The following is a 27,659-nucleotide window of genomic DNA, read 5'->3' on the forward strand; positions in this document are numbered from 1 at the left end:
CTTCCTCTGTCCTTTTTTTTTTTTTAGAACATAAAAGTCCGATTCATTTCCGTGTTAAGGTGAAATGAGACCAAGCACCTCACTTAGCCTTGTTCCGTTGTTTGCACGGAGCATGGAGGGATTGTGCCAACCTGTCCCCGCCAGGCCCAGGGAATGCTAGGTTAGTGGCATGGTACAATTGAGAGCTTTCTGCATTTGCAGAGTTATTATCTATCTCTGAGAAAAGGAGACCAATAAAGAAGCTTTTAGTTTTTAAAAATTAGCCCCTGTGAGTTAATGGTTGAGATATATAAAAATATAATGGGCTGGCCACACGGCATCAGAGCAGGAAGACCGACACACACCCATAAATAAACAAATATTAAAATTATCAGCTCGTGTAATGTTTAGATTGTTCATCTAAATGGCCTGTAGTTCTACAACAGTTTAATAGTCAGACTTCCACTTCCTGCAATAGCCCTCCTCACATGCCTCTCCAAGCCAAAAGGTTCTAGAACAGTGTTACCCAAAGTGTGATTCAAGGAGGGCACTGCCAGCATCTGCTGGGAGCTCATAAGAAATGAAGACTTTGGGGTCTTGTCTCAGACCTAGTGGATCAGAATCTGGGGAGGGGGGTGCACGAGCCCTCTAGGAATGTTTATGCACGTGGAGCTTGAGAAGCACTGTTCTCAAACACAAGTTAGTAAAAGCATGAATCTTGAGCATCTTGATTGGGGCAGGTGGCTGTGCTTTCCAAGAAACCACTGAAGACTATCTCTTGGGGCCAGGTGTGCTGGCTCATGCCTGTAATCCTAGTGCTCTGGGAGGCTGAGGAGGGAAGATCTCTTGAGCTCAGGAGTTTGAGACCAGCCTGAGCAAGAGTGAGACTTCGATTCTACTTAGAAAAATTAGCTGGGGTGTTGTGGCAGGCACCTGTAGCCCCAGGTACTCGGGCGGTTGGGGGGGGGGAGAGGCTGAGGCAGAAAGATCACTTGAACCCAGGAGTGTTAGGGTACTGTGAGCTAGGCTGACATCATGGCACTCTAGCCTAGGAAACAGAGTAAGACTGTCTCAAAAAAAAAAAGACCGTTTCTTGGATTGCACTTTCCAAAATTCTCAGGCAGCACCTCCCTTTAATGGTGCATGGGATATCAATGGTTCCATGTATGGAGGGTGGAGGGCTCCACAGTAAATAAACAAGTATGACAGATGTGCTTTCTGCATGAATTAAGGATAAGAGAAACACATATGTGAGGCAGAGACAGGTGGAAAAGAAGCCTTTGCCTCCTTGCCCTCATTCCCACATGGTTGTAATTGTTATTTAGATCCTGGAATGTAGGTGCATTTGGCTTTTGTAGAAGGAATGCCTTGAAGATATTAGCCAACTGCTAAAAGCTTGTCAAAAATGGTCTAAATGAAAACAACTGGGCAAGCTTCCAGACCATTCTGTCATTTACCAGGTGTGCAACCTTAGGCAGCTTACTTAACCTCTGCAAGCCTCACTTTCCTTATCTGTAAAAGGGGCTGATAAGCCTTACCTTGTATGGTTGTGAGAATTCAACAAGGTTAAGGTTCTGAAATCCTAAACATGATGACTTATATATAAAGGGGCACAGTAAAGGATAGCTGTTTTTAATTATTCTTGCTATAACACAACATTAGATTCAATGGAAAACATGCATTTTGTGCCTTTTATATTTCAGAGATGGTGTCAGTTCCTCAGTCCCACAGACAGCTTGAGTTTGTGGATTGGGGATAGTGTTAGACTCACCAATGGGACTTATTCAAATTCCTTAACACCTCACCCCCTTTGCCTCCTGAGCTTTTGGCATCCTTTCCTCCTGCCTCCTACTTTCCCCTGATGTATGTGAGGGAATCCTGCCGGGGATTTTTTAAAAGCCCAAGAGGTAAATTCATGTTTCCTCTTTGTGATTTCCTGTAATATTTCTGTATCAAACCAGCTAGACTTTTATTCCTAGATATTTCATTTTTGTAATCCTTTAGGCTGGTGTACATGAGGTTTTATAATACTTCTCCTGTACTAAAGGAGTCCTTTACAAATGCTAAACTTTCACCCTGTTAGTGGAACATCTCCTTTGTCTCCCCTTTAACAGAAAGAAAACTCCTTCCCAATTTCTTATAACAGCTGCAGCTACAGGCTCTTCCTTATTTTTTTCTGATTACTTGGCTCAGCTTCTGCTTGATAAAATATGAAGGGACATTGGAATAGGAGTTGTAAGACCCAGGCTGGCATATCCTGGGGGGTGGGGTGTGTGTGAGAATCGTGTCTTTTCTAGCTCAAAGACTTTAAGAACTGTCAAGTCCTACTACAATTATAATTTATTATCTGGCTATGTAAATACTAACAAAGTAGAGATCACTGAAGAAAATTACATTCTTCACCAGACTGAAGTATAATTAGCATACCAGTTGCTTGCCAATAAAATGTCATAACTGTAAATAATTTGTTCTCTAAGTAATCTCCTTACCTAAATTTTATCTGGCCCTGGTTTATTTGTTTAAAAACATTTGTTTTATAGATAACACAAAAGAAAGGCTCTGATGCTGATGCTATTCTTATTACAAATTTCAAAGCAGTGGCTTGGTTCTGAATCAAAGAGATTTTTGACTTCACCATTAATATTGGTATCCTGGATTTTATAAATATATTTTCCTTTTTTATCCTTTCTCTGGCCTTGGGACTCATTCATCACTTTATTTTCTCCAATTGATCAGGGACAAAAGAGGACCCTGGTCTTTGGAACAACACTTTGGTAAACAGAGAGCGTCACATTTTTTTTCTTATTTTTCTGCATGAGAACTGAACTAGGCTCAAGCTCATCCCTGCAGCCAGCTTAATCAAGGCTCCTGGACCCTGAACTGTTACCTAAGCCAGCTGCACTGCTCATTCATAGTGACCCAGTTTCTTTTCTTATGTAATCACCCTGCCTCCAAGAACCAGGGGGAGAAAGCCAGCCACAGGCAGGCAGCTCGAGCAGCCAAGCCACAGTGTGTTCTTGGAGATTCTGCAGATGATCAGGAGGATGCCAATATTTTGCTCACTGTTCCAGGAATTTTGGACACAAGCCTTTTCCTTCCTGCCACTAGATGGGCACCAATCTCAAAACATTTGTGATGGTCTCAGTACCTGGACTCCTTAAAAGTCACACAGAGAAAATCAAAAGGAAATGACAAAGGGCAAATCCTTTTGTTTCCCTCCCATTTTCCTGAACTAGTCCCCATACAACGGCCTTTAAGTCACCAGGATAGTTTTTCGTATTAGGTACATCATATTCTGTGTAATGACTTAAGCCACCAAAGTACAGAAATAATGAATAGTCACAGACATGGTGTGAGCACTCACCGTCCATATGTCAGGTTGTTACCATGTGTGAACCACATCCCCCCACAGCCCTATAGAGCAGGTGTTGTCAGTAACTGCGTTTTACAGATAAGAGAACTGAGGCACAAATTGGTTAAGCCTCTTGTTCAAGGTCACACTTAGCTGGTGTGCATCAAAGCCAGGACACAATCCCACTCAAAATTGCTGTGGGGTCAGAGAGAAGTCACAGTTTCCAGCTGCCTGAAATCTGTGGGGGATTGTCTATGGGGAGCTCTAGCTACTGGGCCGAGGGGAGGGAGCAGAGTGTGGGGTGCCTGGGGTCCTGGCAGAGGAAGCCCAGCTATCTCAAGCATCTCACCCCGAGAGATTCTAGGTAATGCTGGTGAGCCTTTTGGAGATAAACTCGCATTTTGAACCAATTGCTATTTGTTGACAAGCAGGAGGAAAGAAAGGGTCCTGATTTTGGGGGGGATGGAAGGAGGGAGAGAAAAAAGAGAGTAGAAGAAAAAGGAGAGGAGCAGGAAGAGATGCTGAAGGCCCAGGGAGAGGCAGAGGAAAAGCTCACTGGGAGGAGAGGGGAGAAACAGTGTGAAGCTGGCTCTAGTCCCCTGCAGTTTGTTTGCTGGGTCTCATGAAGAGGAAAGGTGGCCCAGGTTGGGAGGGGCCGGTGGTCTGTCCAAGGAAGCCTGTGCTGCTGCCATCTGCTCTGGGCAAGAGGAGGGGCCCCCCCTGCCCCCTTCTCACTTCCATTGTTCAGGGGGCAGTTTCTTTTTGCACAGCGACCCCTCCAGGGCCTCCCTTGCCCGGTGCCAGCCCGGGGAATAAGAACAGGCTTGGGGGAGGCTGGGACAGAGAGCAGTGGGTGTAGAAAGTGGGCGAGCAGGGGAGGAGGGCTGCTGGCAGGTGCAGGCTTTGCCAGCCTTTGTGATCTTTGTCTGTCAGGGCGTTGCTGCAATCTGTTCCCTACTGTGTCTCAGGTCCAGACCCTCCCAGAAAGGGTCCAGGAGAGTAAAGCCATTCTCTCATCCTTCCCCATCTCTCAAGTGCTTCCCCTGAAATCCCTGGCAACTTCCAAGTGCCATGTTTTGTTTTGGTTCCCCTCCCACTGCCTGCTAGACCTCCCTGGAAATGCAGGCTACCATTATTTGGGCTGAGGTGGCCTGAGAGAACCCGTGCTCACTCAGCCATGCTTTGTCACAGTGTCCCTGGGCCACTGGTGAGAAAAGATGCCTTTCTGTTCTGTGAGGCACCACGGCATGTTGCGGGAGAGCATTGCAGCTCTTTCTAAATGAAAGAACAGAGACAGGGCAGGCTGTCAGGGCTGTTTAGGCAATTTCCAGATTACCGGTGACCTCAGTTCTCACCAGAGAGAAGGAGAGAAGCTCTCCTGCTGGAGAATCTCCAGGTCCGTGAGCCAAAGGGTAGCTTATGTGCCATGTGTTTGCCTGATTTGTGGTTATTTTCTATCCCTCCTTTGGAGGAAGGGATAATCTGAGCACAGGCAACACCACCAGAGGAGAGACAGACAGAGTGGGCTCCAGGGTCACGCAGATGTATGTGCAAATCCTCTTCCTACTTTTTTCTGGCCAAGGGACCACAGGCAATTAAACTCCCCACATCTCTCTTCCCCTATTTGTAGAACACCATTTGTCGATTGCTTATTGTGAGCTCTGGGCATGTGTATGTAGCTTGTCTTATTTATTCCTCACAACAGTCCAATGCAGCAAGTCCTGTTGTAATTCATTTATCCCATTTTACAGATGAGAAGACTCAGGCTTGGAGATGTTAAGACATTTTTCTGAGGTCATGCAGGATTCAAACACAGGCTGTCTGAACCTCTACGTTCTTACCAGGTTGATGAAAAGATTAAATGAGTTAGTTAATATGTGAAAACTGGCCAGCACAGAACTTGGCCTGGAGTAGGTCCTCCATGTATGACAGTGATGAGGTTGGTGAAGAGGAGGATGGTCTGCTGAGGGCTGTGTCTCATGCGGGCTGATCTAAATCACCATGGGGCACACAGTAGATCTAATGTAAGTGCATCAGATCCAGTCCCCTCTCCTTACAGAAAAGGAGGCTGGGACCAATGGAGTAAGTGTTTTATCCAAGGTCACACAGTTAATTAAAGGCCTGACTCTGATCAGGATTGATGCTCCCAATCGGGACATATGATGCTTTCTCCCAGTGGCCAGCCATGTGGAGCTGGCTGTGAGTTCAGCACACATCTTAGTCCAAATCCCCATCCCTGCTGAGCCTCAGTTGCATACAATGCAACTCAAACTCTCCTGCCCATGCCTGCTGGCTTCTATATTATTGTTCTATGTTCAGATAGCCCTCCGTCTTCCTTGGTGCTGTTCCCATTTTCTCTCCACTCCACCTGGTGCTGTCATTTATTGAAATATCACCATCCATGGTGTCACTTGTGGCCCCCTTGTTTGTCCTACAATGAGAGTCCTCTCCCTCCACGTCAGTGGTCACTGGCACAGGCCTCCGTGGGTCACATCATGCTAAGCTGGAGACTGGACATGCATGAGCTCACTGGCTGCGTAGTTTGCCATCCTTGCCACTTGCTAACTGTGTGACCCAGGGAGAGTTATTTAACGCCTCTAAGCTTTCTTCTCTTCTACAAAGCATTGACCACATCCAGACCTATGCAACAGATAGCTATGAAGAGAAAGGGCCATAAGGTTTATAAAGCATTTGGCACAGTGCCTGGCCCAAAATAAGTGCTCCCTAAATGCTTGAGTTGGTTATTTTAAAATTTCCTCTCTGTCCCAACTTCTTCTTCTTCTTCTTCTTTTGTTTTTTAAACTCCTGCTTGTCCCTTTCCCCTTCCTCTATGTCTCACCTGCCAGTTCCCAAGCCCTTTCTGTTCTCCAGATTCAAGATTCATTTAGTAGAGATGAGGCCTCACTCTTGCTGGGCTGGTCTCAAACTCCCACTCCTGAGCTCAAGGGATCCTCCCTCCCTGGCCTCCCTGAGTGCTAGGATTATAGGCATGAGCCACCGGGCCTGGCCTCCTTTGCTTCTTCTGTCTCTCTCTTCCCCGGTCCTTTCCCTTCTTCTTCCTGCAAACATATCTGGAAAGATCTCACTTTAGAGTCGTATGGACCTGGTTGGGAATCTTGGCTCTACTCTTGCCAGCTGTGAAATCAGGCAATTTATTCAACTGCTCTAAGCTTTATTTTCTTCTATGGAAAATGGGAGTGATACTGTCTATGGATCAATACGGTTGTGAAAATTAATTGTAAAATCCTGAGCAAAAAGCATGGCATATAGTAAATAAGTAAAATTCCCGGCCACAAGTCCTGAATAGAAGTATAAACAAAACTCGACTTCCCCAGGTCCTACCCACCTTCTTCAGCTAAGACAGACAGGAACTCCTTCTATTTCCTGCCTTAAACTAGAAACTTCTCTGCATTCACACACGGCCTTTCTTCTTGCTCACCATCATCCTTCCATTCTCAGGTCTATTTCTTCTGCCTTCCTGGGGGCAACATTTTGTTAATTAGCTTCTTTCTTTCCTTCACGTTCAACTCCTCCTGCTCAACAACTTTTTTTTTTTTGAGACAGAGTCTCACTTTGTCTCCCTTGGTAGAGTGCCTTGGTGTCATAGCTCACAGCAACCTTAAACTCTTGGTCTCAAGTGATTCTCTTGCCTCAGCCTCCCAAGTAGCTAGGACTACAGGTGCCTGTGACAACACTAGGCTATTTTTTGTAGAGATGAAGTGTCACTCTGGCTCAGGTTGATCTTGAACCTGTGACCTTAGGCAATCCACCCGCCTCAGCCTCCCAAGTACTGGGATTACAGGTGTGAGCCACTGCGCCCAGATTAACAAGACTTTTCTGATCAGATCAACTGTTCAACATACTCCAGGCTGTCTTTAAAAGGTCTCTTTCCTAAAAACAAAAAACAAACAAAAAGTCTCTTTCCTGACCTCATGCTTCCTTCCAGCTTTGCTGTCTGATCTCTCCACTTCCTTCTCTACACATTTCTTGTAAGAGTCATCTGAATGAACTGTTTCTACTTCCTCCCCTTTCATCCCCCACCACCTGGGGCCCCCCTCACATCTCTAGAACCATTCCTGCCCAGGATCACTGAATCTAGTGGCTCTTCTCTGACTGCACCTGGTCACTAGACATAGTGGCCACTTCCTCCTCCTGGAAGTGTCCTCTTTCTAGCCTTCTGTTGTGCTGTGTGATCCTTCTGTCTCTCGGCCTTTTCACAGGCCTCTTAATGTATGCCTGGGCTAGAAGTTGGCCTAAGTGTAATTAGCTGTGTTGTTATTAAACACCAGGCTTCCTAAACTATTTTTGATTACTCAAGTAAAATTCCTCACTTCTAGACATTTATGTGTATGTCTCCCTCTTCCTGAAATTCTCTCCATTCCCCCTTCCTCCTCTTGCTCAGCTTCCTGTGCCTCAACATCCCACTGTAGCTTAGACGCCTCTTCCTCCCACACATCTTGTCTTCCTTCCTCAGGGCTGGCTCGGGTGGCCCTCTGGGTCCTCTTGTAACACCCCATACTCTCCCTAATCTTATCATTTATCACACTACACCATAATTATCATCGTGCTTTCTTGGCTAAACTGCCCTTGGATAGCATGTTCTGTGAGATGACGATTGTGCCTGCTTTTTAGCACCTGGCAAAGCCTGGGTCACATAATGGGCAAAGGAAGGAATGAATGAATGAACAAAGATGGCATTATTACTATGTTGGAGTGGAGTTCGTATAATTATATTATTATTATTTTTTGGGGGGGAGGGTTGCAGTTTTTTTGGCCGGGGCTAGGTTTGAACCTGCCACCTCTTGCATATGGGGCTGGTGCCCTACTCCGTTGAGCCACAGGTGCAGCCCTAATTATAATATTTTTAATGCTACATATGATTAGGTGGGTGAGGTCAGGCGAGTCACTTTTCTTAGCGTCAGTTATCTCATCTATGAAATGGGGAGAAGTAAAGCAAGTCAGACAGCACTCCCGAGAGCATTTTGCAGCTGGGATCTAGACCAAAAGCAAGGTCTGTACCTTGTCCAGCATGGGGTCAGATGCAGAGTTTCCTTAGCAAGGTTAAATTTACCAACACCATCAAGAAAGGAAGAAAGGTAATTTTTTTTTTTTTAGTACCTACAACCACATTGAACTTGTTCATAAGCACCTGTTTTTGCTTAGTAAAAAACTAAATAAAATCCAACGCAAACAACAGACTTAAACTTTCCCATTCAAGTAATTTAGTGTTTTCTGGTTTAAAAACAACAACAGGCTTTTCTGAGTTACTCTTCTAAGTCACTTCCTATTCAGTGATTTTCAACTGGTGTGCTGCGATAGGATCTTAGGCGTGCAGTTACAATTTCTGTAGATCGTTAATTAAATTATTTTCAAAAGAAGTTCAAAGCAGGGCGGCGCCTCTGGCTCAGTGAGTAGGGCGCCGGCCCCATATGCTGAGGGTGGCGGGTTCAAACCCAGCCCCTGCCAAACTGCAAAAAAAAAATAGCTGGGCGTTGTGGTGGGCGCCTGTAGTCCCAGCTGCTCGGGAGGCTGAGGCAAGAGAATCGTGTAAGCCCAAGAGTTAGAGGTTGCTGTGAGCCGTGTGATGCCACGGCACTCTACCCGAGGACGGTACAGTGAGACTCTGTCTCTACAAAAAAAAAAGAAGTTCAAAGCATAGTAAGTATATTCTTTTTTTTTACTCTTCTTTTCTGATCAGAAAAGATCAGCTGATCAGAAACACTTCTTTAAGTGTGCCGCGGAAGTTTAACTATAGGTTCAATTATGCTATGAGAGAAAAAAGGTTGAAAAACACTGTCCTAGTTAATCTTTTAGATAAATGCACAGTTGTTTAGGGTCCCCCTTACTCCTCTTCCCTCTGGTGGAAAGTATGTTAGGATGGAGGCAGGAAGAATGAACCTCTGTCCTGCAGGCCTCAGGTAGTCCCTGTGTCCACTGATAGGGTGACATGTGGGATGGTCATTGCTCAGAGCTACCCCTTGCTGAACCAGCCCCTCCTCAGTTCTCAAGAGCACTGGGTCTCCTACAGGGAGAAAGTTTCCTGCACAAGCACTGAGGCTTCCACAGCTTCAGCTGCTTTTCCATCCAACCCCGGCCCATAGCCTCTGATAGGGGTCCCCCCACCGCCATACTGTGGTACAGATGGTGGGGAATGAGGGGAGGAAGCAGAAACAGTTCATACTCCTGCAAGAAATGTGTAGAGAAGGAAGTAGAGAGATCAGACAGCAAAGCTGGAAGGAAACATGAGGTCAGGAAAGAGACTTTTTTAAGGCAGCCTTGAGGATGTTGAACTGTTGATCTGACCAGGAAAGACTTGTTGAGCAGCAGGAGTTGAACTTAAAGGAAAGAAAGAGGCTAATTAACAAAATGTTGCCCCCAGGAAGGTAGAAGAAATAGGCCTGAGAATGGAAGGATGATGGTGAGCAAGAAGAAAGGCCGTGTGTGAATGCAGAGAAGTTTCTAGTTTAAGGTCGGAAATAGGAGTTCCTGTCTGTCTTAGCTGGAGAAGGTGGTAGGACCTGGGGAAGTTGAGTTTTGTTTATACTTCCATTTAGGACTTGTGGCCGGGAATGATTTACTATATGCCATGCTTTTTGCTCAAGACTTCACAAAATCCTGAGGCTTTGGTCGTCTCCTGGTACACACGCCCCTTTCTAATTCAAGTCCCTATAGAGTCCATCGAGACTTCTGGATTTGGAGAGTACAGGGTGAGCGAAGAGTGGCAAAGAGAATATCCACAGGGGATTTAATGGGCAAGGATTTTATGATTTGCTCTCAGATGTATCCTCAAACCGTGAACAGTACAGGCAGTCCCTGACTTACTACGCTTCGACTTAACTTTTCAACTTTATGGTGATAGGAAAATGATACGCATTCACTAGAAACTGCACTTTGAATTTTGAATTTGGATCTTTTCCCAGGCTAGCAATATGTGGCACGATAGATACTCATGATGGTAGGCCAAATAATCTAACAGAAATCCTGTTTTATAATGAGTGTAGAGTATCTTGTGTAATTTATTGAATTCTGTACCAAAAGTATTCTGGGGACATTTCAGGTAGGCTTGGCTGACCCATGATGTCCAGTAGATTAGGCGTATGAAATGCATTTTTGACTTAACAATATTTTCAACTTAAGATGGGTTCATCAGGATGTAATACCCTTGTAAACTGAGGAGCCCCTGTACTTCTCACATTCATAGTTTCTTTAAGAAACAGCATTGAATTGCATGAATGGTTCTCAGGCTATTTCAGCCTAAACATTGCCATGCCATAGTTTTATACTCATTTGATTCTCAGCGTGTTATCTTGGGCTTCTACTCCCTTCTCCCAGAGTTTTGAATCCCCATGTAGGAACAGGGGTGGGAGGTGCCCTGAGAAGACCTCACAGTTGAGTCTAAACGTTGATACCCCCTTATTCCCCCACGCCTAGCTCAGGAACAATTTTAATTCCATCCTGCCCAATGGGAAGTAACCTCATGTTACATTCTGCTTTCTCCATAGGCCTTGGCTGAGAGTTGAAGTGATCATATGTCCTGAGTTTTGTCCGTGGTGGTCACGGTTTATGCCTATTGTCCTCGTGTAATTGACAGTACTTCCCCCTTCCCTCTCAAAAATGTCCTGTCTTGGATGGTAGATTCCATGGCCATCCTACTTTTAAACACACTTAAGCACAGGCTTCCACACATAGATTTCTTTTTTTTTTAATTTTTATTTATTTATTTATTTTTGCAGTTTTTGGCCGGGGCTAGGTTTGAACCCACCACCTCCAGCATATGGGGCCAGTGTCCTACCCCTTTGAGCCACAGGCGCCTCCCCACACATACATTTCTTTGTAATTTGAAGCTTAGTTTTGGGAGTCCTATGAAAACCTTTCTCTCTCTCAAGTTCCTGGCCCTTGCCATTAAAAAAGTCTGGGCTCATGTACCGAGGGTGGCGGGTTCAAACCCAGCCCCGGCCAAACTGCAACCAAAAAATAGCCGGGCGTTGTGGTGGGCGCCTGTAGTCCCAGCTACTCGGGAGGCTGAGGCAAGAGAATCGCTTAAGCCCAGGAGTTGGAGGTTGCTGTGAGCTGTGTGAGGCCACGGCACTCTACCGAGGGCCATAAAGTGAGACTCTGTCTCTACAAAAAAAAAAAAAAAAAAGTCTGGGCTTTGGGTGGCGCCTGTGACTCAGTGGGTAGGGTGCCGGTCCCATATACTGAGGGTGGCAGGTTCGAACCCGGCCCTGGCCAAACCGCAACAAAAAATAGCTGGGTGTTGTGGCAGGCGCCTATAGTTCCAGCTACTCGGGAGGCTGAGGCAAGAGAATCTCTCAGCCTAAGAGCTGGAGGTTGCTGTAAACTGTGACGCCATGGGACTCTACCGAGGGCAACAAAGTGAGACTCTTGTCTTTAAAAAAAAGTCTGGGCTTTTATGACTATTGTCCCAGACATTAAAATGTCTGTTTTGAAAGACAAAGATTATTAGGAGCAATGAAAACATTTCAGGAAAGTAAAAACAGGCATTTCAGTTCATCAACAGCAGGGAGCAGCCATCCGTGGACGGGTCCCAGGCAGCTGTTCTGCGTTTGATGGATATCACATGCCCAGGTCATCTCCTCATCTGGGATTAAGCATTGTTAAAATTTTGTCTTTCTAGTAAATTTTAGAAAAGAAATAGAACATTATTGCTAGAGTCCTTTCTGACTAGTGGAGTATTCTTGATAGTAGGTGTCCTTCCCCTGAGAACACGTTATAGAGAGATATGCCTGTTATTCAATTAGAGGAGATTATGTTAAATTTAAAATAATTCATAAAAATATTTAAAATAGAAACATTAACTGATGCCTAGGCTGTCAATATACGTGATTTCCCTTCCAGGTTGATGTGGTAACCCAGCTCACTTTGTGCTGACTGGAGGCTCTGCTTGGCAATATATATGATATTAATTGATTTGTTAAATCACTTGGTAGAAAAATTATAGTCAATCTTAAAATGTGTAATTTGCTAGGAAAGGCCTTTTAAAATAAAGAATGCATGGCCTAGAACATCAAAATACAGTACCTTAAAGGTTTTTATTTATTTATTTATTTTTTTAAATCACAGAAACTTTTATTTGGAAACAAATGAGCTGCAGCAAAGTGACACTCAGTGCACGCAGTCAATGGGCAAAGGGGGGGATACAGGTGGGTGCCAGGGGCTGGCCTTAGACCAGAGCCAGTGACCAGAGCCTTAGACCTGAGGCCTGCTTTCCGGGCCTCAGGCAACAGACCCTTTGGGGTGGAGTGTGCAGGCCCAGTACAAAATACAAAAATAAACTCTGTGTCCAGCTGTCCCTGCCTGTGGCAGTTCATTTGGGCAGGCAGTCGCTATTCCCACCAGGCCCCGTGCTGTCCATCTAGTCCAGCCACAGCACAGCAGTGGCAGCCTGTGGGGGTTCCTTAAAGGTTTTTAAAAGAGACTGGGAATATTCCTGTAACAGGATGACAGAACAGCCTGTATTTTGGGAGGGTGTTTGCTTGCAGGTGCTTTTCTGACAGTAGGAAAGGATTTGCCCTGAGACATTCACACCTCTCCCTAGTTCATCTTGTAACAGATTGTGTGTTTTCTCAGGGCATTTAACTTGGATTAGGGCAGGGAATAAATTGCACATGTTATTTTGGCTTAATTAGCAATACAGGCTCACCAGTAGGCCCAGGGGACAGCCAGCTCTGCCCTAAACATTACTACTGTAACTTCTTAAACATCGCTTTCTAATATCACTGTAATCCTTGAACAAGAAACATGGCTTTCCTCTGAGGGTACCTGCGTGTCTAAGAGAATAGAGACTTCACAAGGGTGAGGAGGGGCATGGGCTTGGACAATTAGGGCACCCTCACGTTGTTACGACTTTCCTTTCTTCCTTTTACTGTTCTTGAACTGAAGCTTCTCTCTCCTTTCCTACCTCCTTCCACATCCACAGATGGGGTGGCTGCCTTCCGCGCCTTCCTGAAGACGGAGTTCAGCGAGGAGAACCTGGAGTTCTGGTTGGCCTGTGAGGAGTTTAAGAAAACCAGGTCAACTGCAAAACTGGTCTCCAAGGCCCATAGGATCTTTGAGGAGTTTGTGGATGTGCAGGCCCCGCGGGAGGTGTGTTGGCTGTGGCGACCATCCTGTCAGACTTCTATCCATGGCTCCTGGCTCACACTTCTCTCCTCAGAGGGGGTTTGAGAGGAGCCTTTCTTACACTGAAGCGAGCGTCCCTACTCTGGTGGCTTCTGATGAAAAGGATCATTTTTAAGGAGAAGAAATCCAAAGCTTCTATCACATAAGCTGTTAGCAGTGTTTTAGCTGTCGGTCAGTTGAACATGTGCTAACAGGCACTGTGTTGCTACAGGGATTTTGTAAGAATAAATGCCTCTGAGTCCACATTCATTTTCCTAATAGAAGACAGTTTAGCTTAATAGAATACAGATCTTTTTGGGATCTTGTCTCAATATCAGCTCTACCATTCACTAGCTGTGTGTTCTTGGTCAAGTTACTTAACCTCTCTGAGTCTCATTTTTCCCAAGGTCAAAGAGTATTCTATCACCTTCCTTTCAGGGAACAGGGATTAAAGTACCCATTGAATATTTGCCACTTCTTATTAATGAGTAATTACAGTTATTGGTATTATTTTATTATAATTATTTGTAATAGGATGAATTTGTACTGTATTGCTATTCGAGTTATAATGCAGAATTTCTCTTGGGAGGGTTTGATTGAAGAAAAATATTGGCTGTCTAAAGATTTAGCTGCATTGCATACTTAGAGCTCTTCAATTTTGCTTTGACTTGGGATGCAGAGACTTTATCAGTGGACTAGAATGCAATAGGCCCTATATAATGCTTGTCAGAACAGAGATGTACATTATACTAGGGCATTTATTTCTTAGGTAGTTAAGAAAGAGGGAAAGCTTACTTTAGGAAACCTGCATCAACACTTGGCTTGAGCCTGACCCTTTGCCTGACATTGCAAAGGTCCTGGGATTAGGATTCAAGTAATTTGGAATTTTGCCTTGGCTCTGGTACTAACTTCCCACACTTTAAATAAGCTTCTTAGTCTCTCTCTTTTTTATAGATAAGTGTTCTTATCTATAAATTGAGACTGAGAAACATCTGGTCTTCAGACCCCACAGGATTCTCACTGTGATGAAAAGAGATGACCTCTTTGAAAGCTGTTTAAAAAAGCATAAATCATCTTAAAGATCTAAGATGCTGCCATTACTAATTAGTATATAGCTAGGGCCTGCTGCCAGGTACCTTGGCCCCGCAGGCCTGTGACCTTGACCTCTGTTTTTGTCTCCAGGTGAACATCGACTTTCAGACCCGAGAAGCCACAAGGAAGAACATGCAGGAGCCATCCCTGACTTGCTTTGACCAAGCCCAGGGAAAAGTACATAGCCTCATGGAAAAAGACTCTTACCCCAGGTTCCTGAGGTCCAAAATGTACTTAGATTTGCTGTCCCAAAGCCAGAGGAGGCTCAGTTAGACCTCAGATGAGGACTCTTGGAAATCACTGGCTTTCCCCTCCCCTTGCTGCCAAGACCATACTCTAATGTGAAATGTTGTAGGTGTTCAAAAGTGGTGGTATTCAAGGTGGGAGGCTAGGGGTGAGGAGAGGAGAGAGGGCCACTCCAAAGTATGGCTCAGCTGCCGGAACTCGGACTCTATTTCCTGTACCCACGTCTGTGTTTTGGTTAGTGGTAGCACCTTGCAGCTCTTACCTTTCTCTGGGTCAGCAACTTGCCCTTCATAATGCCTTGGGCCATCTCCGCTGAGAAGGCAGATTCGCTGTGCTAGGCTAATCTGTAAATAATGCAAATGCAATTTGCACACCCACCACACCCTCCTCAGTTAGGATTCCTAACTCTCCCCTTGTCTTATACTCCTTGAAGGAACAGCTGGAAGACAGGCTCACATTTGTGATTTGCTGTCCTAGTGTAATGGCCATTCCCATGTGCTAGGACCTCACAGCTTAGGAGAGAGGCTTCTGTGGAAGGTTTCTAGTGCTGTCACTGACTGGTGGTGTCGGGGAGAGAGGATGGACTCCATGGAGCGGGCTGTTTCTCCCATTCCCGTTGGACCAGTGTGAAAAGCTGTGCCCATCTTAGCCTAGGAAGTTGACAAGATTTCGCTACCCTTACATTTCCAGCAAGGGTCTTAGGAGCTGTCCTTCATGACTTCTGAAGTAGAGCTGCCATTAAGAAAGACACAGCTTTGCAAACCTTCATCAGTTCTACTTTTCCAGAAATCAAATGACCAGGGAATGTAGCACCAGGAGACTTTTGTGCAGTGGGGCCCTGTATAACCTATCTGTTGCTCAACGTCTTCTCCACCCTCGCCTCGCTGTGGCATCACACGCCATTGCTCTATGATAGACAGCTCGGCACAAGGAGGTGAAATCCCCATAGCATGGACAGCTCTCACGGTGCCTAACACTTTCCCTGCCCCTCCACCTCCCCCCTTCCATGCAGGTCATGTAATTATAATCGGAGGGGGGATGGGAATTTGGGCTGAAACTCTCGTTCCAGCTGGCTTCCTGGGAACGTGCTTTCTTAGAAAGGTCCCTCTCTTGGCTCTCACAAAGCAGCTTCCTTCTCCATCATTGACCTTTTGGGATTGAGCATGAAATAGGAAGCATGGCTAAGAAGATCACTGTGAACATTTGGCTGTGGAGAACATTCCTAAAATACTTTCATGGTACTCTGGGGCTGCTCTTGGAAATGTGTTAGACAACTTTTCCTTGGAGGATAAGTGAGCTTCCTGGAACCTACTCTTGCTACCCAGGAAGAAGCTGAATTTTGCACAGGAGCAATGCCAAGGTGATGAATCCCCAGAATAGAGACCAGAAAGTGGAAGAAAGGCCTAGAAGAGGCCAGTGTCCAGGTGGACTGAATCACAGAGAAAGTGGTGGGGGTATTATTGGGATGATTCATGGCCAATGGATCTGGATTCGTTGCAGATCTACAAAAACTTCCACTTGATTCTTTGAAACAGCACATGAGCTCTGAAGTGCAGGTGATTGGAAACTGGGTTGAAGCACTCTCCTATGTGCGGTGATGGACCTTTAAGATTACACTGGTGTTCCAGTGCTTGCATTCCTTTCCAGTAACTTTAGAATCTCTTCCTTCCTTGGCTACAGCTAGAAAAGGCCAAGAAGGCCCTTGATACCTCCTCTTAGTGTCAGGGGTCGCTGTCCTGCCACGGCCCATTGATCCCCGTGAGTGAGGCTTGGCATGACCGTGTGAACGTCAAGGCGGGGGAGGAACACCTGCCCCCCTGCCCTCACACGGAGGACACCTGTGGTTTTTCACCCTAAAACTCCCAAGCCTCAAATGGTGTTCCTAGTTAGATCAGGTAGTATCCCCCCACCCTGGTTAAAAAACAAAACAAAACGAAAAACCATTTTTAGCTAAGGCTGCCAGAATTAATTTAATGATTAAATTCTCTAACAGGGTATTTTAAACATTGTTTACATACAAAATGTGCATCTGCTGCCAACTCTACTGTGGCTGTGAGGTGTGTATAAGGTGGAAGCGCACAAAGCCGTGGAGCTGTGCGACCTTCTGAGAGGGGCCTTTTCACCACTTCCACTCTCCCAAGGAGAAGCGTCTGAACAAGAGTGTTGTGTGGTGGACTCCTTCGGGGCCTGGAGTTCTGGCCAACTACTGGCAAAACAAAGGCTGCAGATGGTGGTGTCATGGCGCCCTGGCGACTTCTTCCCCCGACGGGGAGGTGTGAAGGACCAAGCTTGGGTATCCTGAGTTCTGCAGCTAAGCGAGGGTGTGTGGGCGCGTGTCCGTGTGTAGATGAACGTGATGGCTAAATTTATGGTACTCTTGTGGAGCGGCTCTCTGTGTCTGTGCGTGTGTGACAGCTGTGAGCGTTAGACTAGAACTCCGCAGACACCATCTTCCCCTGGGGTGGAGCTTTCCTCACCCCCTTTATGCCCTGCTTCCCACAAGAGGCACAGAGCTCTCTGCTCTGATGCCTACTTTTAGGCACTTTGGTCACGCCAGCCCAGATTTTGGTCTGTGATAAAACAAAGAGAAATGTTTACAACATCTAGAGCAATATCAAAGTATACCTCATCCCGACCTTCCATGTCTCCTGGTCCTGCCCTCACTCCCATCTCCTCTTCCACAAGCCCGCACCCACCTCACTAGGTCAGCATCCACACGTGCCACTTCCATCCGCTGTCTTCCTCTGCTGCCTGTGCAGGGCTTGTGCTGTGGACTGCCTTGTGGACATGAGATTGCTGTGGTCCTGGGGCCTGTGCAGGCTCATGGCAAGCCAGGGCAGTAGTTTGGGAAGAGCTATGTCTTTCAGAACTGCTCTTCATCCCCGAGCAGCCTTTGGAGTGCTAACCTGTTTGGGCTGGTGTGAGATTCACTGTTCCTCTTGGCTTGGCAAACAAAATAGAACAAAGTCAGCATGAACCATTTGCAGCCTTGGGCACCTCTGGGGTGAGAAAGAATCCTCTGAGCCGGGAGCCTGTTGTAAGTGTGAATTTCCAGGTTCCACACCCAGAGATGCTCATCTGATAGGCCTGGGAAGGGGACCAGAAATCTGTATTTTGAATAAACTCCTAGATGGGTAGTGAGTAGTGTGTGGACTTTGATAAAAGTTGGTTTAAGACAGTGACTCTCAACCCTGACTTCTCATTAGCACCATCAGGGGAATTTAAAAAACCCAAATGTCCAGGTCTTACCCTAAAACGGCTACATCAGAAGCTCTTTGTTAGGGACCTGGTATCTGTAGTTTTTAAAGCTCTGCAGGCGATTCCATCATGCAGATGGGCTTAGGAAACACAGGGTGAGACGGGAGGATCACAGCTGTGAGGGCCAAGCAGGCTAGAGCACATCCAGCTGCAAACAAGCACAGTAACTAGGAGCCCACTAGCCCTGGAGTGGGACTCTCAGGATGCTGCCTCTCTCTTCTCAGTCTGACTAGCTCCTCTGAGATAAAAGCCTCTGGGCCAGAGCTATGTGTGTTGTTTGACAGCAGGTATGCTGAGGGGTCCTTGATCACGAGATGCTCTGCTATGCTTTCTGAGTCTTGTTGCTCTAAGCCTGCCTCCCTGTCAGTTTTCATGTGTTCTTGTGTTTGGCCATTTGTCGTTAGGCTGTGTTGTGGATGCCTCTGTACCCAAGGCCATGCAACAAGGTAGTTGGAACTCAGGTGGTGAGTGAAGAGTGTTAAGAGTAGTAACATAACAATTTCCAAATTTCACAGTGGAGGGCGTCACATCCTGGGGATATCAAGAGTTCTGTGGTCTTTCTCAGGCCACAGTGTGGTTTTGGCCTCTGCTTCAAGCCCTGACCATTCCCTCTCTGGTCCCAGGCTGGGTGGGCTGCTGGGAAGTTCCTAGTTGATTTTACTCTCCGGTGCTCTCCCCAGAACTCGCTGCTCTGAATAAACCAAAGCTGTGAAAGGGCCTTCTGTGCTGGCTGCTGGCCCAGCGCAGGGTATAGGCCCTGGGCTCTTCTCCTGGCAGGGCCGACTGTCTGCCTGTGTGGGTGGAGAAGCTGGCTCTGGTGTAAGGGAAGGTGCGAACCTGCTATGCTGAGAGCTGGGGGAGGGTGGGCACAGGGAAAGCTGGAGAGGACAGAGTGGGCATGAGATACCAGCCACTAAGGTGGTATCTGGTTCTCTAAGGCCCAGAGGGGAAGGGGGAAAGTGGCCCATGCAGAGGCCGGAGGTCTCCCCTAGGCAAGAGTGCCCGGAGCTCTCCTGACCCTCTCTGTGCCCATTTTCAAGCGAGTCTGAGGAATTAGTTTTCCACCCCCAGCTGTCCTTCAATCTGCATTCCTCTGGGTTGGAATCACCCCAGAGGTGGCAAGGATGCTCCTGGCACTAAGAGCCTGTGCCTCTGTGTCACTTGGCATGAGATTGTGGAGGAAGAAGCCAAGAGCAGAGATGTCTTCCTGTCCCAGTGGCCTCTTAGGACTCCCCAAGATGCTGCGGACTGAGATGGGAGACTTTAGGATGGGCCATGGGCCTTCTAGGTTGGGGTCCGGTCCTCTCAATAAACTGGTCCTTTTTTGATTCTTATTCCCTTTTGCTCCTCCGGCTCCCTTCCCTCTGCCAGGTGTGGAAAAGGTGGCTGGGCTCGGCACACGCTCCAATCCTGGTAGCATTAGCTGAGTCACGCGGTGAGCACAACAGATCTGTAGCAGATCATCTGCCGTATAAACCACTTGGCTGATGGGAGTCCTCATTGAGTTGTTTCATTACCGTGCAAAGTGGAATAATGTCATTCACCTTTACTCTAAACAAGGCTGTGAGAACATAATAAACAGAACCTGAACAAGCTGCCCTTTGCTCTCTGCCCACATTTCTGGCCAGCTGACTCTTTATGAGAAAATGCTCCATGTAGCACGTGGACTCCCTGGGGGAAGCACGCAGCCTTGCCCTGGCAGTGGCTGGCACGGGGCTGGCCATCAGGAATGACAGAGGTGTGGGTGGAAATGGGATGAGTGTGGGGGTGGAGAGCGACTTTGGGTTATGAGAGTGTCTGTGAAACTGTAAAGTGCTATACAAATGCGAGGTGGTGTTTTTATTAGTGCCACCTACTGCTTGAAACCGCAGGGAGAAAGAGTCTGAGGATGGTTTGTCTGTTTGTTCAGCTGAAGCAATCTGAAAACACAGTGGGTTGATCTTGCTTATGCTGTACCTCACTTTGTACAATCGGTGTGTCCCCGAAATGCCCGTATTCGTCATCAAATCTTTAAGCATCTGTGGTGATCAGGACCCATGGAGGGGACTGAAGGAGAATAAGGCCCAGTGTCTGCTCACAAAAGCTCCTTCCTCATGTAGGGTGATGGGGTGGAGCTGCGTAAACCTTAGTAATCCAAGTGAAAATGCTCCAGAGAAGGTCTGTCTTTAAAAGAAACCTGCAGTTTCTTCAAGGGTGAATCATTTGGGTTACATAAAAAAGCCATTGTAATGTAGGTGATCCCTACTGGTTCCAGCTTTGTAGATTGGGTAAGGAATCGTGGCAGGCTGCAGTGCTGTGGACAGGGGGCCTGCCGCTGGTGTGTGTGGGGTCTCTCCTCCTAATTCTTCTAGTCTTTCTACCCCTCTTGCCACCTGGGGCTTCTAACCCCTCCAGGAGAGAGTATGGGCTGAGGAGGAGAGATAAGGGAGCTGGGGTGAGGCCCACCCCTGGCGTAGATGTCCTGGGACAGACCATGGGCTTTCTAGCTGAGCAGGACTGAGTGTGGGGGTGTGATCCTTCCTGGTCCATTGGAGACTTGGGACTCCTCCCTGCAGCTCTGCCAAGGAGGCTGAATGATTCTCTCTGGCTAGTGGCCTGGTCCTTCCTAATAGTGCCCCACCTTCCCTCTGTAGCAGCATTTGCCCCACTGCCCTGCCCACTTTGACAGGTCCTGGGATGAACTCATGCAGGCCTTTTTCCTCAAGAGGGCCCACTGGGCTGTTGGAAGCATTCAGACTTATTTCCCCTAGAACTGTAAGGCAGCAGCTGCTCTCCTTGCTCTGCAGCCAGAGCCCCCTGCCAGCCTGCTGCTCATGTTTTGATTGTGCAGGCTGGAATAGACATGAGTCTGGGTCCTCAAGGATCAGGGGCACATGCCAGGCTCTCCAAGGCACCCACAGAACCTGCTGTTCCTTGGAGTGAGTTGAGAGGGGGTGGGGGGTCACGACACATGCACAGCTCTTCCCACAACCCTTCACAAACTCTCTACAAACCCTGATCTTTTTCTTGGTGGGATAAGCTTTCAGTGTTTGCTTGGTCTGGAATCTGCTTGGGTATCTGAGATCTCTCTCCTAGTCCTTGACAGAAGGGCCTTACCTGTGAGACACTCAGCACCACGCTTGGCATCTCACTAACATGCAGTACACATGGAAAACACAGGCAGAGGCCCCGCTGGTCCTAGGATCTACACCTAGAAAGTGAGAGCCCTGTGAGCGAAAGCTAGCTCCCTCCCGTGGATGCACTTCTCAGCTGGGCTCTGTCAGCCTGTTCAGGCTGCTATAAAACAAAACCATAGCCTGGTGGTTTATAAACAACAGAGATTTATTTCTTGCCATTCTGGTGGCTGGAAGCCCAAGATCAGAGAGCCAGCAGGGTCAGGTTCTGGTGAGGACTCGCCTCTGCCTTCTTATAGAATCCTCACTGGCAGGAGGACAGCAGAACAAGTCTCTGACCTCATTTATAAAAAACACTAATCCCACTGGCCGGTTCAAAGCCAACTCAGGCCTGCCAAACAACAATGACAAATGCAACCAAAAAACAGCCAGGCGTGGCGAGTGCCTGTAATCCCAACTACTTGGGAGGCTGAGGCAAGAGAATCGTTTAAGCCCAAGAGTTTGAGGTTGCTGTGAGCTGTGATGCCATGGCACTCCACTGAGGGAGACATAGTGAGACTCTGTCTCAAAAAACAACAACAACAAAAAAACCCCACTAATCCCCATCACGGGAGCTCCACCCTCATGACCTAATGACCTCTCACAAGCCCCACTTTCAAACACCATTACACTGGGATTAAGGTTTCAACATATACAATTTGGGGAGTCACAAATATTCAGTCCACTTTAGGGTCTGTCCTGGTTCTCTATCCCAGAAGTTTGAAGGGAAAGTGTAGGACACACTATGGGTGCTAGGGATAAGACTAGGCAATTACCTGCTGAGCAGTTCCCCAGAAGCCAGTGCAGGTGCAGTGATGCCTGTTGGTTTTGTTTCTGCCCCGCCCCTTGTACTCTGTCTCTGTTAGAGTGGTCTGTCCACCACGTCTGCCAGGGCACCGTGCAGCCCACACCCTCGGAGCAGACTATTCTTCCTGGGGACACAGAGTCACATTGACAAATGTTGGCTCCATCTCCTGTATCTGCCATCGGAAGAGCCCATCTCTGGGTGCAGGTTCCAGACATGCCCTTCTTCAGGAGAGAGAAGCAGCCCTCACCTCCTCACACACTAATACCAGATTGCAGGCACCAAGAGGGTCAGGGCTCTCCCTAGAGCCATATATGCGGGGAAAACACAGGATTTGGATGAAGTCAGGCCTGAGATGGAATCCTGACACTGTTGCTTATTGTATATGTGACCCCAACGAAGGGACTTAGCTGCTCATATCCTCAGTTTTCTTATTAGCACAAGGGGGATTTATAACACGCACCTTTCCAGGGAGGGTGGCTGCAAGGATTATAGATGAATGTGCAAAGTACCTAGAGAAGGACCTACTATCACTTTTGTGCAGGGGCTTAAAAAATAGTAGCTGTGAGCATTGAAGATCGAGACCTGACTTTGTAGATGTCTCAGCTCTACACGTCTACAGCTTGTCTGGGGGTCAGAGCCTGTCATGGCACAGCCAGCAGCAGAAAGCCTGCAGAGCTGGGTTGAATGGAAGCTGTCCTTGCAGAGAAGTAGGACCCTCGTAGCGGGAAACAAAACAAGGTGCCTTTCATCCAGAAGGGTGCTCGCCCTGGCCAGGGTGTTAGTGCCCCTCCTTAGGGGCCCTGTGAGCTAAATATGAGTGGGAACCATGCTCTGGTCACACAGGCTTTTCACTGTGGCACCCAGAATGCAAGCAGATTAACTGGACATTTGAGTTGGAGGAGTAAAACAAAAAAAATTCTGTGAGCCAAAACTTTGGCTGATCAGGTACTTTGGGCATGCTCCTATCTAATTTATCCCAGGATGACCAGAATTGTACTTTTGACCTATAGACTTCGGAGAAACATAACTGGTGTGGATGTTCTCCAGTTCGAGGGGTGGAGTTCATGAGTGGCTCTGTAAGATTCAAATGGAGCTCGCTTTGACAACTGAATAGCTGTGTGCGGGTTTGCTGGGATATTAAGGGAAATGATTTTAGCCATAAATTCTAAAAACAAAATCGTCAGGGTTTTCTGGTAAGTGCTTTATCAGGTCGGTTTTATCCGATCAGCAGGGATGATTTAAAGCTGCCACCCCTCAGGGTCTACAGTGGGAGCATCTCCCTGGAAACGGCAAGGAAGGGCTGAAGTGTGGCTTCTGGGACATGGTGTATCATAATCACATTCAAATCATAGCCACCCTGGAGACAATGGCATGCTGGGTCAGGGCACACTTCTGCTCGAGTCTCCCTGCAACACAGCGGTCAGGAGAGTTGGCTCCTAGGGGATGACATGGGGCAGTTACTCATAAGTAATCTTAGCCCTCGCTTTTTGGGCATAGCCTGGGTGAAGTGAGAGGCCTGGGGAGGGCTGACCAGGGCACACAGGCTTGCATCCTTGACTCAGGGAGGGCAGTTACTGTGATACAGCAACCTGCAAAAGAAGAGGAGAGAGTGTGCCTGTGGGTAATCATGGGAGCCATGGGACCCTTGCCTTTCCCACTAGCAAATGGCCCTTTGCAGGCGACTCTGCAGAGGGACTTGTCTCCACCAGGAGGAAACATTCTCATGCAGAGGGCAGCATCTGGGCCTTCTCTGCAGCCACAGAGACAAGCTTGCTCTGTGGAGGGAGCAGCTGCTAGCCACCTGCTCGGCAGTCTAGGCTGAACCATTTTTGGAGCAGGGGTGCAGGAACCTAGCCCCTTGAATAAAAGGCAGGAGGGACAGCAGAAGGCAGGGTGTGTTCAGAGCCTCTTACCTGGGCCACTGGCTTCTCAAAATGGCCCAGGTGCCCATCCCATGACCTACCTTGCCCCACGTGAGGTCCCACGCACAGGGCCCCCTAGCAGCTGTCCTGCCTGCTAACCTTTCTTGTCTCCCATTTCCCTACACCTGTCCCAGAGTAGCCAGGCCAGCTAGCAGCAGGCCGAGCAGAGGTCGGTGAGTCCAGGCCACTTTGGAGGGATTCAGGGCTTCAGCCTTCTGCCCTCCTTGCCCCTCCACGTGCAGCTTGCCCCACAGGCCCTGAGCAGATGCAGCGGCCTCTGGGACATCTGCGCTTGTGTGGCAGGGAGAGATAGAAGAGCAGGGAGATGTTCCCTGAGGCTGTGGATTAAAGTGCTGCTGTGGACACATTCACCACTAATGAAGAAAGGGAGGAAAGAAATAGAACAGGGGGCCTGGAAGTAATCCACCCTCTAATGATCAAGGGTGAGCAGAGAACTCAGTGGGGAGGAGTCAGTTCTTGATGTAGGGTCACTGCTATTTACAAAGCACTTACTATGCCCTGTTTTATAAGCAATGTAATCTTTAAGCTTCACTGAAGCCCCTGAAGCAGTTATTGTCACTACCATGTTACAGAAAACATATATGGGGTTCGGAGGGTTACTTACCCCATTTTCTAGGTGAGTGGTGGAATGGGCTTGCAGAGTGCAGGTGGGGGCCCTGGCAGGGAGCTATCATCCAAGCCTCCCTCTACCTCCTTAGCCTACACTTTACCTTCCTGAAAAGAAGACTCAGGGGCCTGTCTAGACCACTCCTGTTGTAAGATAGCTAAGCCAACTTTTCATCTGTTATTTCTCTCTCTCCCTTTTTACCCCAGTTATAAGCTCTCAGAGCAAGAGTCAAGTCTGTTACTTTCTGGCTGGTAGCCCCTCCTGCCCAGGGCACTTACAGGATACACAGCACCTGAATGATCCAGGGCAGGGCAGGATTGTACTTCTGTGCCGCAGGTGATATTCTGACCCTTTCTGTAGGGCTTTGATGTTAGGACCCATACTCTTCTCTAATCTCCCTTAACACTGTCAGCAAATTCCACTGGAAGATGAAGGTCTGGCTGAGGCAAGGTCTGTAGCCTTGGGAAAGAGTGAAGCTTCCATCCTCGAGCCTGAGGGGCCTCCAAGAAGAGGTTTTATAGGCCCTGCCATGACTTAAATTACACACAGATCTGTGGCTCCTGTAAGCCTGAGGGCAGTGAACAGCTGGTCTGCCAAGGGCATGTTTGCCTGGTGATTCTAATTTTTATTTGAAGGCCCATCTGCCCGTCCCTGACATCACGGTGCAGCTGCGAGTCTTATTTTTGCTTCCTGTTGCATATGCTTGCAGCATGGCCTCGCATTCAGGGATGATTAAATGGCTCTGTGGGTGGCCTCACCCTGGTTAGTGTATGCCTGGGAGGAGCGAGGGCAGCCCAGGCCAGAGAGGGTAGGGGTCAACTGAACAGCTCTGCTCCATAGGGAAGGCTCTGCTTCTGTACCATGGGCAAGGTGGGGCCCCGCAGGGGCAGAGACCGGGAGCTCCTCAGTTCATGGGAGGGAGGAGGTGCCCTGGGAACAGGCTGTTTCTTGTTTTGTTTTGTTTTTTTGCAGTTCCGGCCGGGGCCAGGCTTGAACCAGCCACTCCCGGTATATGGGCTGGCGCCCTACTCCTTGAGCCACAGGTGCCACCTGGAACAGGCTGTTTCTGAAGTCCAGAAAGATTTGCCCCTTCTCTAACAATGTGGTCAGCCCTGGGGATTAAAGGGCCATGTGACTCTTCCTCCAGAACCAGGCCTAGAGGTTTCCCCAAACTGTACAACTTCCTAGGCCCAGCATAGGCCGAGGCACATGAAATCAGGTACATAAAGTGCCCAGCACCTTCAGCAAATAGAAGTTCTCATCTCAAGGTAAGATTATAAAGAGTTTCCCATTACTTAGATTGCCTAACACCTTCCCTGTTCTGCACTTTTTCCTTACCTTCTGCTCTTCATAGCAGTCTTGGATTCAAATCCTGATTCCGATTATTGACTAGCTATGTGATCTTGAACAGTTTCATTAACCTCTCTGAGCCTGTTTCCTCATCTGTAAAACCCAACAATTCCACTCCTAGATGTATAAGAAACATTCTTATACATGAACAACAGAAAACATATACAAGAGTATTCTTAGCAGCACTTTTAGCAATAGGAAAAGACTAGACACTCCCCAAAGTAAGAATGGATATATATTCATAAGGAAAATAGATAAACTGTGGTACATTTGCACAATGGAATATTATATAGCTGTGAAAATAAATGAACACAGACACTGGAGTAACCATATGGATGAATCTTAATAAAAATAAAGTGTGGAAAAACAAATTCTTTTATTAAAATTTATAAACTAAACAATATATTTAAAATTTTCCATATTGTGATCTGAGACCCCAAAATAGATGCCCTTTTATCAACTAAGAGGGCCCTAAGGTTAAGAAAACAAAAGTTATTTATGTGTGGAGGGTTTAGGGCTCAGCTGGCATGGTAACTTCCTAAATTCTTAGGAAAAACTACACTCTTGCTAACCCCCCCAACAGTAGGAGATATCAGGCAAAGTATCAGACCCCTCCTAACTCTGATTTATAACCCAGACCACTGCAATGCAGAGTGGACAGAGGACCAGGCCTTACAAACATTCTCTTCTGATAAGCAACCACAGACCTAACGCCAGTTTCAACAAACTTAAAGAGAGTGTGTACAAACTGTCTTTGTGTCTTATGGTTCACCTTTTGACACAGAACCAAATTCTGCTTAATTTAATGCTAAAATCTCTCCCCAAAGTGAACATGGCACGTATGTTACACATATATTTAGCCATTGTGTGTGCGCTTGGCTTCCCTTATTAACATATGCATATAGCTTTCCTGCCAAAGGTGCTGACTATACATCGTATATGACTCTATTGTATAAAACAGACCTGTGAGGCATAAAATCCACCTGCCCTTTCCCTCTGTGAAGAGAGAGCACATTTGGTCCACACTGGAGGTTATCTCTGCCTGGTCTGTGAACTGATATTGCCAGTAAAGTTCTTCTTTCTACTATTTAGCTATCCTGGTGGTCTTCTGGACAACAATATATGTGCAATAAAACCAAAAGAGAGCAAGAAAGTGATAGACAACGTGGCTTGGGGACGGGAGGGTAAGGACAGGGACAGAGCGTATGAGCACATATAGGCTACCAGCAGTGTTCCCAATCTTGAGTGTAGGTTCAAGGCTATTCATCATGCCACTAAAATATGTGATTAAAAGGAAGAACAAATAAATATTTAAGACCAAGCATGGACCAATAAGGATAGTATGAAAGGAACCAGGATTATAAAGATTAATTCAGTTTTGTGTGCTGAGGTCTATTGTGATAGCAGGGCTCGCATTTAATGAAGAAACGTACATAACAACTTACTAATGTACTACCTGTCATCCAGTAGGTGTTTAAGAAATCAAGTCATTGATTTCTCCCAGCTGAGCAGGGACCTTATCTTGGTCCCCATAACTCAAGATTCTTAGTGCTTTGATTATTCAGGGCTCACTCCTAAGTCACCCGCCAACTTCCTCCCATTTCTTCTCTCCTTTCCCTCCCCTCCCTCCATGCTCCAGGGTAATTAAAGTTTATCCACAGAGTTTCGGGGAAAGTATACATGAGAAGGCTTTGAGAAGCTTTCAAGGGCCCCTAGTAAACTGCTGTTTTCCTGTGCACCCTGCATCCAT

At 47.2% G+C, this 27,659-nt stretch overlaps 1 protein-coding gene across 6 annotated transcripts in view; it reads left to right on the top strand.

Annotated features, from left to right (window-relative positions):
- Positions 1-19,644, top strand: part of RGS8 (regulator of G protein signaling 8) — a 42,058-nt gene extending 22,414 nt beyond the window's left edge. For all 6 annotated transcript variants that reach the window (XM_053605748.1, XM_053605745.1, XM_053605746.1 and 3 more), the window contains 2 exons: positions 13,272-13,438; positions 14,636-19,644. In XM_053605748.1, the coding sequence (XP_053461723.1) occupies positions 13,272-13,438; positions 14,636-14,818 (350 nt within the window). In that variant the 3' untranslated portion in view covers positions 14,819-19,644. The remainder of the gene's footprint in view (positions 1-13,271; positions 13,439-14,635) is intronic.
- The last annotated feature ends 8,015 nt before the right edge of the window (positions 19,645-27,659 follow it).

This window comes from Nycticebus coucang, chromosome 10, assembly GCF_027406575.1.
Source record: "Nycticebus coucang isolate mNycCou1 chromosome 10, mNycCou1.pri, whole genome shotgun sequence".
Taxonomy (NCBI): Eukaryota; Metazoa; Chordata; class Mammalia; order Primates; family Lorisidae; genus Nycticebus; species Nycticebus coucang.